Source organism: Falco cherrug, chromosome 3 (assembly GCF_023634085.1).
Source record: "Falco cherrug isolate bFalChe1 chromosome 3, bFalChe1.pri, whole genome shotgun sequence".
Taxonomy (NCBI): domain Eukaryota; kingdom Metazoa; phylum Chordata; class Aves; order Falconiformes; family Falconidae; genus Falco; species Falco cherrug.
Window position 1 is genome coordinate 14,324,077 of NC_073699.1, and position 13,428 is coordinate 14,337,504.

Sequence of the window (13,428 nt, forward strand, 5' to 3'; positions counted from 1 at the left end):
GGGGTTCTGCCCCACATATGTGGGGCTGCCCGGGACTCGGGGCGGGGCGATTTCACCGTGGGGTGCTGGCTAGGCCCCACCCCCCTGCTGCCCCGAGGCCCCTCCCCCCAAGCCCCCCCCCCCCCAGCGTTCCCCCATCTCCTGTCCCCAGGGACACCCCCATTCCCAGACACACCCTCCCCCCAGAGACCCCCTGCCATCCCAGCGCTGCCCCCAAGTCTGCTGCACCCCGGAGAGACCTTCACCCCCGGACACCCGCCCCCGGCTCCCCCCCACCCCCCCTTCCCCTTTCACTACCCCCCAGCGTCCCCCCATCTTCTGTCCCCAGGGACCCCCCCCATCTCCCCCCCAGGGACCCCAGGGACCCCGTCCCATCCCAGAGCTCCCCCCCAGGGACCCCCCCAGTCTCCTGCACCCCGGGGGGACCGGGACCCCCGGACCACCCAGCCCCCCAAGCCCCGCCCACCCGCAGGCGCTGGGACAGCACTGCCCCCTGCTGGCCTCGCTCTGCCTGCGCCGCTGTAGGGGGGTCCCGGCCCCCCCCCTGGCCCAGCTGCCCCCACCGCTGCCCCCGCCTGCAGCGCCTGCAGCTGTGCCACTGCCAGGTGGGGGCGGGGACAGGGGGGGCAGGGACACGGGGGGGGGGGAGGGAACCCCCTGGGGGGGGGCATGGGTATCCTGGAGGGGACCCCCGGGGGGGGGGCACGGACACGGGGGGGGGCACCCTGGGCACGGAGACCCGTGGGGATCGTGGACTGCTGGGGGGGGGGTGATGGCCAAGTGGGAGTGGGAGGAGGTGTCCCGTGAAGGGCATGTGGACACCCGTGGGAGGGGGCAGGGCGCTATGGGGGGGCGGGGAAGGAGGCGCTTACAGCCACCCCGTGGGGGGGACTGGGATCACCAGTGGGAAAGGGATGGCACCCATCGGGGGGGTGACCCGTGGGGGAGTCAGGGACATCCGTAGGAGGGGGGGTTGCTCGTGGGGGATGTCACCCGTGGGGGGGTGACCCGTGGGGGGACTGGGGACACCCGTGGGAGGGGGGATCGCCTTTGGGGGGTGTCATCCGTGGGGGAAGGTGACCCGGGGGGGGGCTGGGGACACCCGTGGGAGAGGGGGTCACTTGTGGGGCAGGTCACTGTTGGAAAGGTGTGGCCCCCAGTGGGAGAGGGGGGTGTCACCCATGGTGGAGGGTCACCCGTGTGGGAGAGGGTGTCACCCGTGGGATGTCACCCGTGGGGGTGTCACCCGTGGGGTCGTGCCCGGTGCAGCAGGTGGAGCCCTCGGCCGTGGGGGGGTTCCTCGGGGCCACCGGCCCCCGCCTGCAGCAGCTGCTGCTGAGCTGCGCCCCCCGCCTGGGCACCATACTGGCCATGCTGGCGGTGAGTGGGGACCCCCTCCCCGCCCCCTGCTCCCCCCTGCCCCCGCCCCGCGGGGACCCCCGTGACCCCCCGGCACCCCCAGGGCGGCTGCTGCCCCGAGCTGCGGCTGCTGGAGCTGGACACGGCGCTGGGGGGCGCCGGCCCCCCCCCTGCCCCTGCCGGTCGAGGAGCTGCAGGTGGCGTGTCCGCACCTCCAGGTACCCCGCCCCCACCCTGGTACCCCCACCCCTGCCCCCACCCCTGCCTGCACCTCCAGGTACCTCCACCCACATCCCGGTACCCCTGCTTGCCCCCCTGCCACCACCCAGCCCCCCTGACCCCCTTGCCCCTCCTGACACCCCCCCCTGACACCCCATGCCCTCTCTGCCCCCCCTAACACTCCTCGGCCTCACCCGACACCCCCCAGCCCCCCCCGACTCCCACTGCCCCCCCCAGCCCCCCCTGCACCCCACCAACACCCCCTGCCCCCCCCGACCTTCCTGGACCCCCCTGACCCCCCGCCCTCCCTGCTCCCCCCCAAACCCTCTGTGCCCCAACACCGCCCCCACCCCCCCCTGACACCCCTGCCCCCCCAGGTGCTGCGGCTGCTGAACCTGAGCTGGGCCCCGCGCCAGCGTCGCCGCCTCGGCCCCGGCTTCCCCCGGCTGGAGGAGCTGAGCCTGGCGGGCACTGGCGGCACCGGCGTGAGCGACGAGGTGCTGGGGCGGGTGCTGTGCGCCTCCGGCCACCTGCGCCTGCTCGACCTGCGTGGCTGCACCCGCGTCACTCCCCAGGCGCTGCTGCAGCTGCCCTGCCCCGGTGAGACCCCAACGCTGCCGCGCCCACGGCCTGTGCTATTCCGTGCCGTGCTGTGCTGTGCCACACTGCCGTGCCATGCCATGCTATGCCATGCCACACTGTGCTGTGCCATGCTGTGTTGTGCCGTGATGTGCTGTGCCATGCTGGCCATGCCATGCTGTGCCACACTGCTCACGGCAGAAAGGGCTGTCACACTGTGTCGTGCTGTGGTGGTGCTACAGTGCTGTACTGGGCTGTGCCATGATGGTGCTACAGCGCCATACTGGACCTTGCCATGCTGGGTCACGCCATGGTGGCCATGCTGGGCTGTGGCATCTTGGCCATTCTGGGTGTGCCATGCTGTACCGTGCCATGCTGTGGTGGCAGCATGGTGCCATACTGGGCCTTGCCACGTTGGCCATGTGGCGCCATGCCATGCAGTGTTGCCCACACCGTGCCATGATGGCACTGCAGTGTCACACTGGGTTGTGCCATACTGGCCATGCCATGCTGGCAATGCTGTGCTATATTTGGTAACATCATGGTGGCAACAATGGGCTGTGGCTCTTGGCCACGCTGGGCGTGCCATGCTGTGCCATGCCACAGCAGCAATACCATGTGCCATGCTGGGCTGTGCCGTGCTGCACAGGCCATACCACACCATGCTGTGCTGTGCTGGCAATGCTGCACCACGCTGGGTCACACCACGGTGGCAGTGATGGGCTGTGGCATCTGGGCTGTGCCGGCTGTGGCTTGCTGCACCACACCATGTTGGCTGTGCCATGCCATGATGGCACTATGGTGCCACACTGGGTCACACCAAGGTGGCAATGGTGTGCCACCCCGTGCTGTGCCACGGTGACTGCGCAGTGCCATGCCGTGCCACACCATGTTGGCTGTACCACGGTGCTTGGCCACAGCAGTGTCAGCTGCGCTGTGCTGTGCCAACCATGGTCTCTGCCAGCAGATCTGGAGCAGCTGTACCTGGGGCTGCCCTGCGGTGTGGAACAGCTGCCCCGTGTCACCGAGGGCAGTGCCGGGCTGGTGTGGCGGTGGCACCGGAGCCTGCGGGAGCTGGACCTGGCTGGGCGCAGCTTCAGCGAGGAGGACCTGGCACGGGCGCTGGCTGCCTTTGGCCCTGGCTCCCCCCTGCGCTCCCTCAACCTGGCCGGCACCAAGGTCACTGCAGGCGCCCTCAGGTCAGCAGCAAGCACAGCCAGGGGGACCCCCCCCGTCCCCCCCCACCCCTGTGGCTGTCCCCGTGGGCTGACATGTCCCCCCCAGCACCCTGCTGCCCGCCTGCCCACACTTGGCCTTCCTCAACCTGGCGGCGTGCCGCTGCCTGCCCCGTGGCACCAAGCGAGCCCACCGTGGGGTCCCCGAGGTGCGCCACTGCCTGCAGCTGCTGGGCGGCCACAGCGAGACCCCCCTGGACCAGCCTCCCCCGGACCAGCTCCCCCCGGACCAGCCCCCCGGCGAGGACCCTCTCGGCCAGCCGCTGCCCCAGCAGGCCTAGGGGGAGCCAGGACCCCCCAGTGACGGGGCCATACTGCACCCCCTACCCCCCATCGGTGTGTCCCCCACCCCCGAATTTGGGGGGTCTCACCCGGGGCCGGGCAATAAAGGGCTCCCTGGCGCTGCAGCTCCTGGTGTCACTTGTGTGTGTGTGTCCCAGACTCCCCCGCTGATGCTCCCGTGGGTGGCACAGCACCTATGGCCGCCTGATGCAGCACCCCCAGACCTGGCACCCCCTGCCGTGGGGCATCTGTGGGGCTGGGCCATGGGGGGTCACGGGGGTCCGCCCCCCCCCCAGCCGTGGGGCGCAGGACGGGCCCATCTCTGTGCCCCCTTTGTGCCGTGTCCCCCGCTGTGTCCACACCCTGCCCCACAGCCTGCCCCATACCCTGCCCCACGGCAAGGCTCTGCACCCCACGCCCTGCCCCACACCCACACCACGGTGACCGCCAGCCCCACGGCATGCCCCAGCCCCATGGTGGCTCCTGGCCCACCCCCACGACCCCCCCAACACTCCCAGCCCCATGGGGGGGGCGGGGGGCAGGGCTGGGGGAGGGGCGGCCGGTGGGCGCAGCCGGCCCGGGGGGAGGGGCAGGGTGCTCTGATGGGCTCCCCACCCCCCCCAGCTGCGTCCCGGGGACCCTCCCCCCGCGGGACCCCCATGGGGGGAGGGGGGTTGTGTCCCCTCCCCCCCTCGAGGGGGGGAGGGGGCCCCGGGGACGTGGGGTCGCGCCACGTGGGGCCATTTGTCACCCACTGGCAGCAGCCGCCGTCATTTGCATATTGATGACCCTTAATGAGGGCCCCCCACCCCCCCTCGCCCTGTAATGAGACGGGCCCGGCCCAGCTGCTGCCCCCACCCGGGCCCCACTCATTAAGATGTTAATTAGCCCCGCCCCCGGCACCCCCTCCCCAGCCTCCCCCCCCAACCTCCCCCACCCCGAGCTGCACCCGGGCAACCCCTGCGCCCCGCGGGGCAACCTCAGCACCCGGCTGGGCAACCTCAGCACCAACTGACACCGTCAACCCTTGGGGGGGCAACCCCATCCCCCTCGGGCAACCCCAGCAGCCAGCCGGGCAAGTTTAGTCTGGGAGGGGTAACCTCAGCGCCCCCATGGTCTGTGTCAGCACCCATGGTACAGCCACAGGGCCTGGAGGGCAACCTCAGTGCCCAATGGGGCAAACGCAGCACCCGGTCAGGCAACCTCAGTGCTTGGAGAGGCAACCACAGCACCCCATGGGGCAGCCACTGGGCCTGGCGGGCATCATCAGTGCCCAGTGGGGCAACCTTAGCATCTGGTTGGGCAACCTCAGTGCTTGGAGAGGCAACATCAGTGCCCAGTTGGACAACCTCAGCATCCATAAGGCAACCTCAGCATCCATGCGACAACCACTGGGCCTGGTGGGCAACCTCAGCATCTGTGAGGCAACCTCAGCACCCCATGGGGCAGCCACTGGGCCTGGCTGGTATCACCAGTGCCCAGTGGGGCAACCTCAGCACTCACTTGGGCAACCTCAGCACCCATGGGACAACCACTTGGCCTGAAGGGCAACCTCAGCTCCCAAGGGGCCAACCCCAGCACCTCATGCCCCTTGCACCCCATACCCCACCACGGATCACCCCCCGCCTGGCCGGGACAGTTAATGAGATGCTAATGAGATGCTAATGAGGTGCTGCGATTGCCCACAGCACGATTGTCAGGGAGACGGGGGAGGGGCCAGCAGCCTCCGGGTGGGGGAAGGGCTCACCTGAGCCCCCACCTGCCCCCAGCCCTGGGCTGCATGTGCGTGCAAGCACACATGTGTGTGGCCATGTGCCTGCGTGGGGGTGTATGTGCAGGCACATGTGTGGCTGCATGTACGACGTGTGGGGCTGCGTGTGTGGTTGCATGTGCAGGCATGTTTGCACCTGTGTATATGTCCCCTTATGCATGCTCATGTGTGTCTCTCATGCATACGCATGTGCCTGCATGCCCGTGTCTGCATGCACACGCATGTGTTGGTGTGTGTGCATCTGTGTGCCCACCTCTGCCTCCACACATGTGATGAAACCATGATGCGCATGTTGCACACGTGTGTGTCTCCTTCTCTGTGTGTTGGCTTCTGTGCACACGCATGTCGGCATGCACACGTGTGCCCCTGCCTGCAATGGCCCCAGCCGGGGTCTCCCCCAGCCACACGCCCCTTGTACAGGCGAGCGCACACGCTGCCCTGCACAGCCCCACAGCCCATGAGTGCTGATGCCCACAACGGAGGCAGCCCCCTGTGTGCGGTCACGTGCCCCACTGCACGCTCATGCCCTCCACATGTACACACGCACGTCCCACCCCGGGCAGCACACACATGTATGCCCCCCCAGGCGTGCTCACACCCAGCACTGCTGTGTGATTGCGCTCGCCCATCCCCCTGTCCCTGTTCACCTACCCGCACACACCACTGTGCATGCTCATGTGCGCCCCAGCCCCACCCCATCCCACCCTATATCCATCCCATTCACATCCCAAACCCATCCTGATCCCTATCCCATCATAACTCCATCCCCATCCAATCCCTATTCCATCCCATCCTCATCCCATCCCCATCCTATCCCCATCCCATCATATCCCATCTCCATCACATCCATCCCATCCAATTCCCAGCCTCATCACATCCCATTCCCACCCCATCTTGTGCCATCACATCCAATCCCCATGCCATCCTCATCCTAATCCCATCCTCTTCAATCACATTCAACCCAGTCCCTATGCTGCCCCCATCCCCATCCTATCACATCCCACCCCATGCTGTTCCTATTCCTATTCCTATCCTATCCCATCCCACCCCATCCCATTCCAGCCCTATCCCATCCCTATCTCAAACCCATCCCCATCCACAACCTATACCCATCCCCATCCCATTGCAACCCCATCCTATCCTCATCCAATCCCATCCTTTCACCATTCCATACATGTTCCCATCCCCATCCAATCCCATCCCCACCCCCATTTGCATCCCATCCCAACCCAACCCTAACCCCATCCTAATAATTCCCATTCCAAAGCTGTTCTATCCCCACCTCCATGGCAACTCTATTCCTATCCCATCCTATCTCTATCCCATCTCACTCCCATCCCATCCCATTCCAATCCCATCCCCATCCACTCCCCATTTCCATTTCATCCCCATTGCACACCATCCCATTCTCATTCTCATCCAATTACATCCCATCTCCATCCCCACTCCATTCCCATCACATGCCCATCCCATCCCATTCCCATACTTATACAATCCCATCCCATCATCATCACATTCCCATCCCACCTTGATACCATCCCATCACCAGTCCCATCCCAAACCCTGTCCAGTTCCCATCCCCATCCCATCTCCATCCCATCCTATCCCCTCTCCATTCCATCCCATCATCCTCATCCACTCCCATCACCATCCAATCCACTGCAGATCACCATCTCATCCCCATCCCCACGCCATCTGATCTTCATTCCCATCCCTTCCCCATCCCATCCAATCCGTCCCCACCCCACCCCATCCACTCCAGATCCCTGTCCCGTCCCCATCCTGTCCCATACCATACCCATTCCATTCCAATCCCATCCCCATCCCATCCCACCACATGCCATCCCCATCTCCATCCCTTTTCCAACCCATGCCCATGCCATCCCTTCATCTCCATCCATTCACGATTACCTATCCCCATCCCACCCCATCTCTATAGCATCCCCATCCCCATCTCCACCCTATCCCTTTCCAACCTGATCCATCCCATTCCATCTCCATTGATCCCATCTGATCCCCATCCCATCCATTCCCATCCCATCTGTCTTATCGCCATCCCATTCCCATCCAATCCCACAGCCATACCGTCATTCACATCCTCATCCCATCCTTCACACCCCCATCCCATCCCATCCCATCCCATCTCATCCCAATCACCATCCCATTCCATCCCATCCCTTCCCATTCTATTCCCATCCCAATCCTTCTCTTCAGGTTCCCATCCCATCCCAATCCCAATCTCATTCCCATCCCATCCCCATCCCATTCTCTCCAGGTTCCCATGCCCACCCCACCCTGTTCCCCTCCGCATTCCCGGGGATTTCCCGGGATTTCCCCTCTCTCCCCTGGGATTCCCCGCCCCCCCGCTCCCCGCTGGCCCCTCCCCCCCGCGGGGGTCCCTCCCCCCCGCAGGCGCCGCCCCCCGGCTCTGCCCGCCCCCCGCTGCCCGTGCCCGCCGCCGGGCCCCGCCGCCCCCGTTATAAGCGCCGGTGCCGGCCGGGCCGCGCTCACACGGCGCCGCGATCGCAGCGGCGGCCCCGGCCCGCGGCAGCCCCGGGCGCTGTCCGCGGTGCTGAACCCGCGGCGCCAGCCGGGCGCTGCCCGCGGTGCTGAGCGGCGCGGCGCGGGGCGCTGTCCGCGGTGCTGAGCCGCCGCGGCGGAGCCGGAGCTGTCCGCGGTGCTGAGCCGCCGCCGCGGGGCTGCGCCTCCCCGCCCGCCCGCGCCCCCGCCCGCTGCCCCGGGAGCTCCCCGCCGCCCGCCCCGCCGGTCCATGCCCCATCGCGGCGGGGCTGCGCCGGTGCCCAGCGCTCCGGGCGCCGCCGGGCGCGGCCTCGCGGAGACGGAGACGGCGACGGCGGCGGTGGCTGCGGGCGGCTCCGGACCGGAGCTGGGCGGCCGCGCCCGCCGCACAAAGCCGTAGGCTCGGTTCAACACCCGCCGCCCCCCCGCCACCCACCCCCCCCAACCCCCACCGGGGGGGGCCCTTTGTGGCGGCGGGGCCGGGCCCGGGCCCCGGGAGGAACCATGCCCAGGTCGTTCCTGGTGAAGAAGGTGAAGATCGATGACTTCCCCGCCGGCCTCGACGCCCCGTACGGCAGGACCCGGGCGGATTTCGGCTCCCGGTTACACGACAAGGGTAAATACCGCCGCCGCCGCGGGGGAACCGGGGCCCACCGCATTCCGCCGCGCCGCCCGCCGCGCCGGGCCGGGCCGAGCGGGGACCGGCAGAGCCGCACCGGGCCGAGCGGAGCCGAACCGGACCGGGCCGAACCGAGAGCAGAACTGAGCCGGGCCGAACAGGGCCGCGCGGACCCGGCCGGGCCGACCCGTCCCCGGCGCTGCCTTTTGTCTGCCGGAGCCAAGTTCAAGGGCAAGCGGCGGCACGGAGCCCCCCGCGGCCGCGGCCCCGCAGCGCCCGGCTCGGCCCGGCCTTTGTGCGGAGCGCGGCCCCGCGGGCGGCCCCGGCCGGGCCCGGTGCGGCGGCGGCTGCGGCGCGTTGCGTAACCGGCACCGAACCGCCGCAGAGGGGCCCGGCCCGGTCCGGCCCGACCCGCCCAGCTGACCTTGAACAGGGCCGGGAGCAGCGGGCGGGGACGGGGCCGCCAAGGGGACAAGGGATGAGGATGGGGACGGGGATGAGGATGGGCACAAGGGATGGGGATAACAAGGACAAGGGATGGGGACGGGGATGATGGGGACAGGGACAAGGGAAGGGACAGAGAGAGGGGCTGCAGGCAGGGACCGGGATGAAGGCAGGGACCGGGGGCTGCGGGCAGGGACAGGGACAAGGGAAGGGACAGAGCCAGGGGCTACAGGCAGGGATGAGGAAGGAGCTGCGGGCAGGGACAAGGGCAGGGACAAGGCTGGGGGCTGCAGGCAGGGGCAGGGATGGGGACAAGGGAAGGGACAGCAGCAGGGGGCTGCGGGCAGGGACAGGGACAGCGGCAGGGGGCTGCGGGCAGGGACAGGGGCAGGACAGGGGGCTGCGGGCAGGGACAGGGGCAGGGATGGGGACAGCGGCAGGGGGCTGCAGGCAAGGAGAGGGATGGAGGCAGGGACCACAGGCAGGGACGGGGCAGGGACAGGGATGGAGGCAGGGACAGGGGCTGCAGGCAGGGACAAGGGTAGGGACAGGGGCAAGGACGGGGCTGCAGGCAGGGACAGGGACAGGGCAGAGGGCCACAGGAAGGGACGGGAATGGAGGCAGGGACAGGGCCGGGAACTGCAGGCAGGGGCAGGAGCAGTGATTGGGGTAGGGACAGGGTCAGGGGGCTGTGGGCGGGCCCGGGGACAGGGACAAGAGAAGGGACAGGGTCAGAGGGCTGTGGGCATGGCAGGGGACAGGGCCAGAGCTGGGGGCTGCAGGCAGGGCTGGAGGCAGGCAGGGTTGGGGGTAGGGGGGGCATCCGGGGCGGGGGTGGGCAATGCAGAGGCAGGAGTGAGGGCAGGAGGCAGGGAAAGGGCCACAGCAGGGGTAGGCAGGTCAGGAGGGGTAGGCAGGGGTACGGGCAGGGGTGCAGGTGATACTGGGGCACGGGGTGCCACGGCTGCCTGCTGGGGTGTCGCTGAATGGGTATCCCCTCTCTGTCCCTGCCCCGTTCCTGCCTGCTCCCCCTGCCCACCCCACCGCCACCAGCAGGGTACATCAGTGAGTACATGGCGCCGTCGGTGTACGAGGGGGACGGCGAGGCTGCGCTCAAGGTGCCGTCGCCGGATGCCATCTACCCCGGCACCCGGGGGGACTACGGGGCGGGGGACTCGGAGCCGCCCGACAGCCCCCACTCGGGAATGGCGGGGGGTTACATCAATGGCGACGCGGCAGTGAGCGAAGGCTACGCCGTCGATGCTTTCTTCATCACCGACGGGAGGTCACGGCGTAAAGCGGTGAGCGGGACGCGGAACCTGCAACGCCATACCTGTGGGGAGTGCGGCAAAACCTATGCCACCTCCTCCAACCTCAGCCGGCACAAACAAACCCACCGCAGCCTGGACAGCAAGATGGCCAAGAAATGTCCCACCTGCGGCAAGGTCTATGTCTCCATGCCAGCCATGGCCATGCATCTGTTGACCCACGACCTCAAACACAAATGCGAGGTGTGTGGGAAAGCCTTCAGCCGACCCTGGTTGCTGCAGGGTCACATGCGGTCGCACACCGGGGAGAAACCCTTCGGCTGCGCCCACTGCGGCAAGGCCTTCGCCGACCGCTCCAACCTGCGCGCCCACATGCAGACCCACTCCGCCTTCAAGCACTTCAAGTGCAAGCGCTGCAGCAAGACCTTCGCCCTCAAGTCCTATCTCAACAAGCACTATGAGTCCGCCTGCTTCAAGGGAGCCGGACCCCCCCTCAGCCCCCTCCACGCCTGATGGGGTGCCCACCCACCCCCCAAAAATAATTTCCTCCCTGCCATTGGTGCACTCGCACGCAGCTCCCCCCTACCCACCTCTCCCTGCGTACTTGGGGTGGCCCTGGGTCTGCTGGCTGCACCCGGGCACGGGGAGCATGCCCAGGGTGACACACCCCCCCCCGACGCCCCCCAGCCTTGCATGGGTGCCCTCAGCTTGGGGTGCACCCCAAGATCAAAGGGACACCCCCCACCTTCCTTGCACGGGTGTCCCAATCCTGGGGTGGACCCCGAGATCAGGGTGATACCCCCTCCCTTTCTTTGCATGGGTGCCCCAGCCAGGTGACCCTCCTCCTTTTTGCATGGGTGCCCCAGCCTTGTAGTGCACCCCAAGATCAGGGTGACACCCCCCCATCCTTGCATGGGTGCCCCAGCTCTGTGCTGCACCCCAAGATCAGGGTGATACCCCCCCTTCTTGCATGGGTGCCCCAGCCTTGTAGTGCACCCCAAGATTAGGGTGACCCCCCCTTCTTGCATGGGTGCCTGGGTCCTATGGTGCACCCCAAGGTCAGGGTGGCCCCCCCTCCCATGCACGGATACCCCAGCCTCATGCCATAGCTCAGTCCAGGGCCCCCCCTTTGCATGGGTACCCCGGCCTTGTGCCGTACCCCAAGATCAGGTTGACCGCCCCCTTTGCATGGGTGCCCCAGCCCTGCACCCTAACCCCACCCCGGGGTCACCCCCCCCCTTCTTTGCATGGGTGCTTTAGCTCTGGGCTGCACCCCAAGATTGGGGTGACCCCCCCAGCTCTGGGCTGCACCCCAAGACAGGGGTGATGCCCCCATCTTTGCACGGGTACCCCGGCCTTGTGCCATACCCCAACCCAGGGGTCACCTCCCCCTTGCGTGGGTGCCCCAGCCGTGTGCTGTACTCCAAGACCAGGGTGGCCCCACCTCCCTCGCAGGGGTGTCCACCCCCGGCAATAAGCTTCCCCCCCCCCCCCCCATGGCACAGCGATGCCTGGGGGTACCCCGGCACCCCTCCCTTGCCCCAGATACCCCCAACCTTGCAGGGTACCACCCCCGTACCCCCCTGCATGGCTACCCTCACCCTGGGCACCCCAACTTTGCTGGATACCCCCTTTCGGGTACCACCCCCCCACCCCCACCCCGCATGGCCACCCTCACCCTGGGCACACCGACCTTGCACGGGTACCCTGACTCCGGGTACCCCCTACCCGCTCACGGGTACCCCCCCCGGGGACCCCCGTACTTGCAGGGTACCCCCACCCCAGGTACTCCCCCAGGTACCCCCGTAGTCGCAGGGGACCCACCCGGGTACCCCCATCCTTGCACGGGTACCCCCCTGGGTACCCCCCCTTGCAGGGTACTGCCCCCCCGGGTACCCCTAGTCTGTGCACGGGTACCCCTCTGGGCACCTGGGCGGTCTCACCCCCGGGTCCCCCCATCCCTGCGCCCCTTCCCCTCTCCGGGGGCTCTCCCAAATCCCCCGGCCCCCCCCAACTCGAGAGGGGGAGCCCCTACTCCCCCCGCTGGGGGGCGCCCTTCTTTCCCCGGGGGCTGCCCCCCTCCCCCAGATTCCTCCTTCTGAGGGGCTGCCCCGCCTCCCCCGCCGGGGGGCGCCCTTCCCCGAGAGCACAACCCGGCCCCGCCGGGCCCCTCCCCCCGCTCCATCTCCCCTCTCCTCCCCCCCACCCGGTTTTGGAGCGGGCCCCCCCGCGGGCCCCTCCCCCCCCCTCCCCATCCCCCTCCTCCCCCCCCACGATGCCAAAGTCTTGTCACTTTTGGGAGGGACTGAAGGGAGGCGGGGGAGGGGAGGGGGCTGGAGGGGGAGGGGCCCCTAGTCGCCCCCCCCCATTCCCCTCCCCCCCTCCCCCCCCCCCGGGGACTCTGCATGCAAAAAAAAAAAAAAAAAACCAACAAAAAAAACAAAAAACCCACAAGTATTTAAATCTATGCCAATTTTTGACGCTTTTGGAGCCGAATGATCTATTTCTTGATTTGCCAAACTGTAGATAGTCTCTCCGAGGGCAATATCTCTCCGTAGGAGTCCGGTACTGAACCTATAGAGCAATAATTAACGTCGTGCATGGTATTTTTAAGAGAAATAGTATTAACGAGGAATCAGGTACATTTTAATCCAATATTCTTAATAGCGACGAATATCAGGGATGATGCCAGAGTAGCGCTAGCCCCCCCCATATGCACTGCCCGCCTGCCCCCCCCTAGGCCTCGCCGCCTCCCCGGGACCCGCCGGCACTCGCACACGCCTCGCACACGCGTGCACGCATGCAGCATGCAGGCTGCTGGCTTGGTGGGCGCCACGTGTGCGAGCATTGCAGGCGCTCTGGGCACACGTGTGTGCATGCAGCGCGTCCAGCCGGCGTGTGGCGTGGGTGTTGCGTGGGAACTACGGCCAGTGCGCTGCGGTCATTCGGCATATGCAATGCATGCCCAGCACACATGCGATGCACGCAATGCACGCTCGCTGCATGCCCCGCGAGGGCAGCACGCCTGTGACACTTGCCCCTGCAAACACGCTGCAAATGCTGCGCACGCCACACACACCACACGCTCTGCACACACTGCGCATGCTGCAAACGCTGCAATTACTGCAGGTG

At 67.5% G+C, this 13,428-nt stretch overlaps 2 protein-coding genes across 3 annotated transcripts; both read left to right on the plus strand.

Moving 5' to 3' along the window:
* The first annotated feature begins 772 nt into the window (after nucleotides 1-772).
* Nucleotides 773-3,801, plus strand: FBXL6 (F-box and leucine rich repeat protein 6). The gene is made up of 6 exons (XM_055703846.1): nucleotides 773-824; nucleotides 1,341-1,380; nucleotides 1,463-1,577; nucleotides 1,956-2,178; nucleotides 3,125-3,356; nucleotides 3,442-3,801. The coding sequence occupies exons 1-6, from the start codon at nucleotides 773-775 to the stop codon at nucleotides 3,671-3,673; spliced, it is 894 nt and encodes a 297-aa protein (XP_055559821.1). The 3' UTR covers nucleotides 3,674-3,801.
* Nucleotides 3,802-7,947: 4,146 nt separating this feature from the next.
* Nucleotides 7,948-12,649, plus strand: SCRT1 (scratch family transcriptional repressor 1). 2 transcript variants are annotated; one of them, XM_055705357.1, is made up of 2 exons: nucleotides 7,948-8,581; nucleotides 10,082-12,649. In XM_055705357.1, the coding sequence occupies exons 1-2, from the start codon at nucleotides 8,470-8,472 to the stop codon at nucleotides 10,807-10,809; spliced, it is 840 nt and encodes a 279-aa protein (XP_055561332.1). In that variant the 5' UTR covers nucleotides 7,948-8,469; the 3' UTR covers nucleotides 10,810-12,649. The 2 variants fall into 2 exon arrangements, with proteins under 2 accessions (XP_055561332.1, XP_055561333.1); XM_055705358.1 differs by having other exon boundaries at nucleotides 10,085-12,649.
* The last annotated feature ends 779 nt before the right edge of the window (nucleotides 12,650-13,428 follow it).

Excerpts from the sequence above, each read along its gene's own strand:
- FBXL6 (XM_055703846.1), top strand. The coding sequence starts at position 773 with ATGGCCAAGTGGGAGTGGGAGGAGGTGTCCCGTGAAGGGCATGTGGAC. Across the intron at positions 825-1,340 it reads TGAAGGGCATGTGGACACCC|CTGCGCCCCCCGCCTGGGCA; the intron begins GTGGGAGGGGGC and ends GCTGCTGCTGAG. Across the intron at positions 1,578-1,955 it reads TGGCGTGTCCGCACCTCCAG|GTGCTGCGGCTGCTGAACCT; the intron begins GTACCCCGCCCC and ends CTGCCCCCCCAG.
- SCRT1 (XM_055705357.1), top strand. The coding sequence starts at position 8,470 with ATGCCCAGGTCGTTCCTGGTGAAGAAGGTGAAGATCGATGACTTCCCC. Across the intron at positions 8,582-10,081 it reads CTCCCGGTTACACGACAAGG|CAGGGTACATCAGTGAGTAC; the intron begins GTAAATACCGCC and ends CACCGCCACCAG.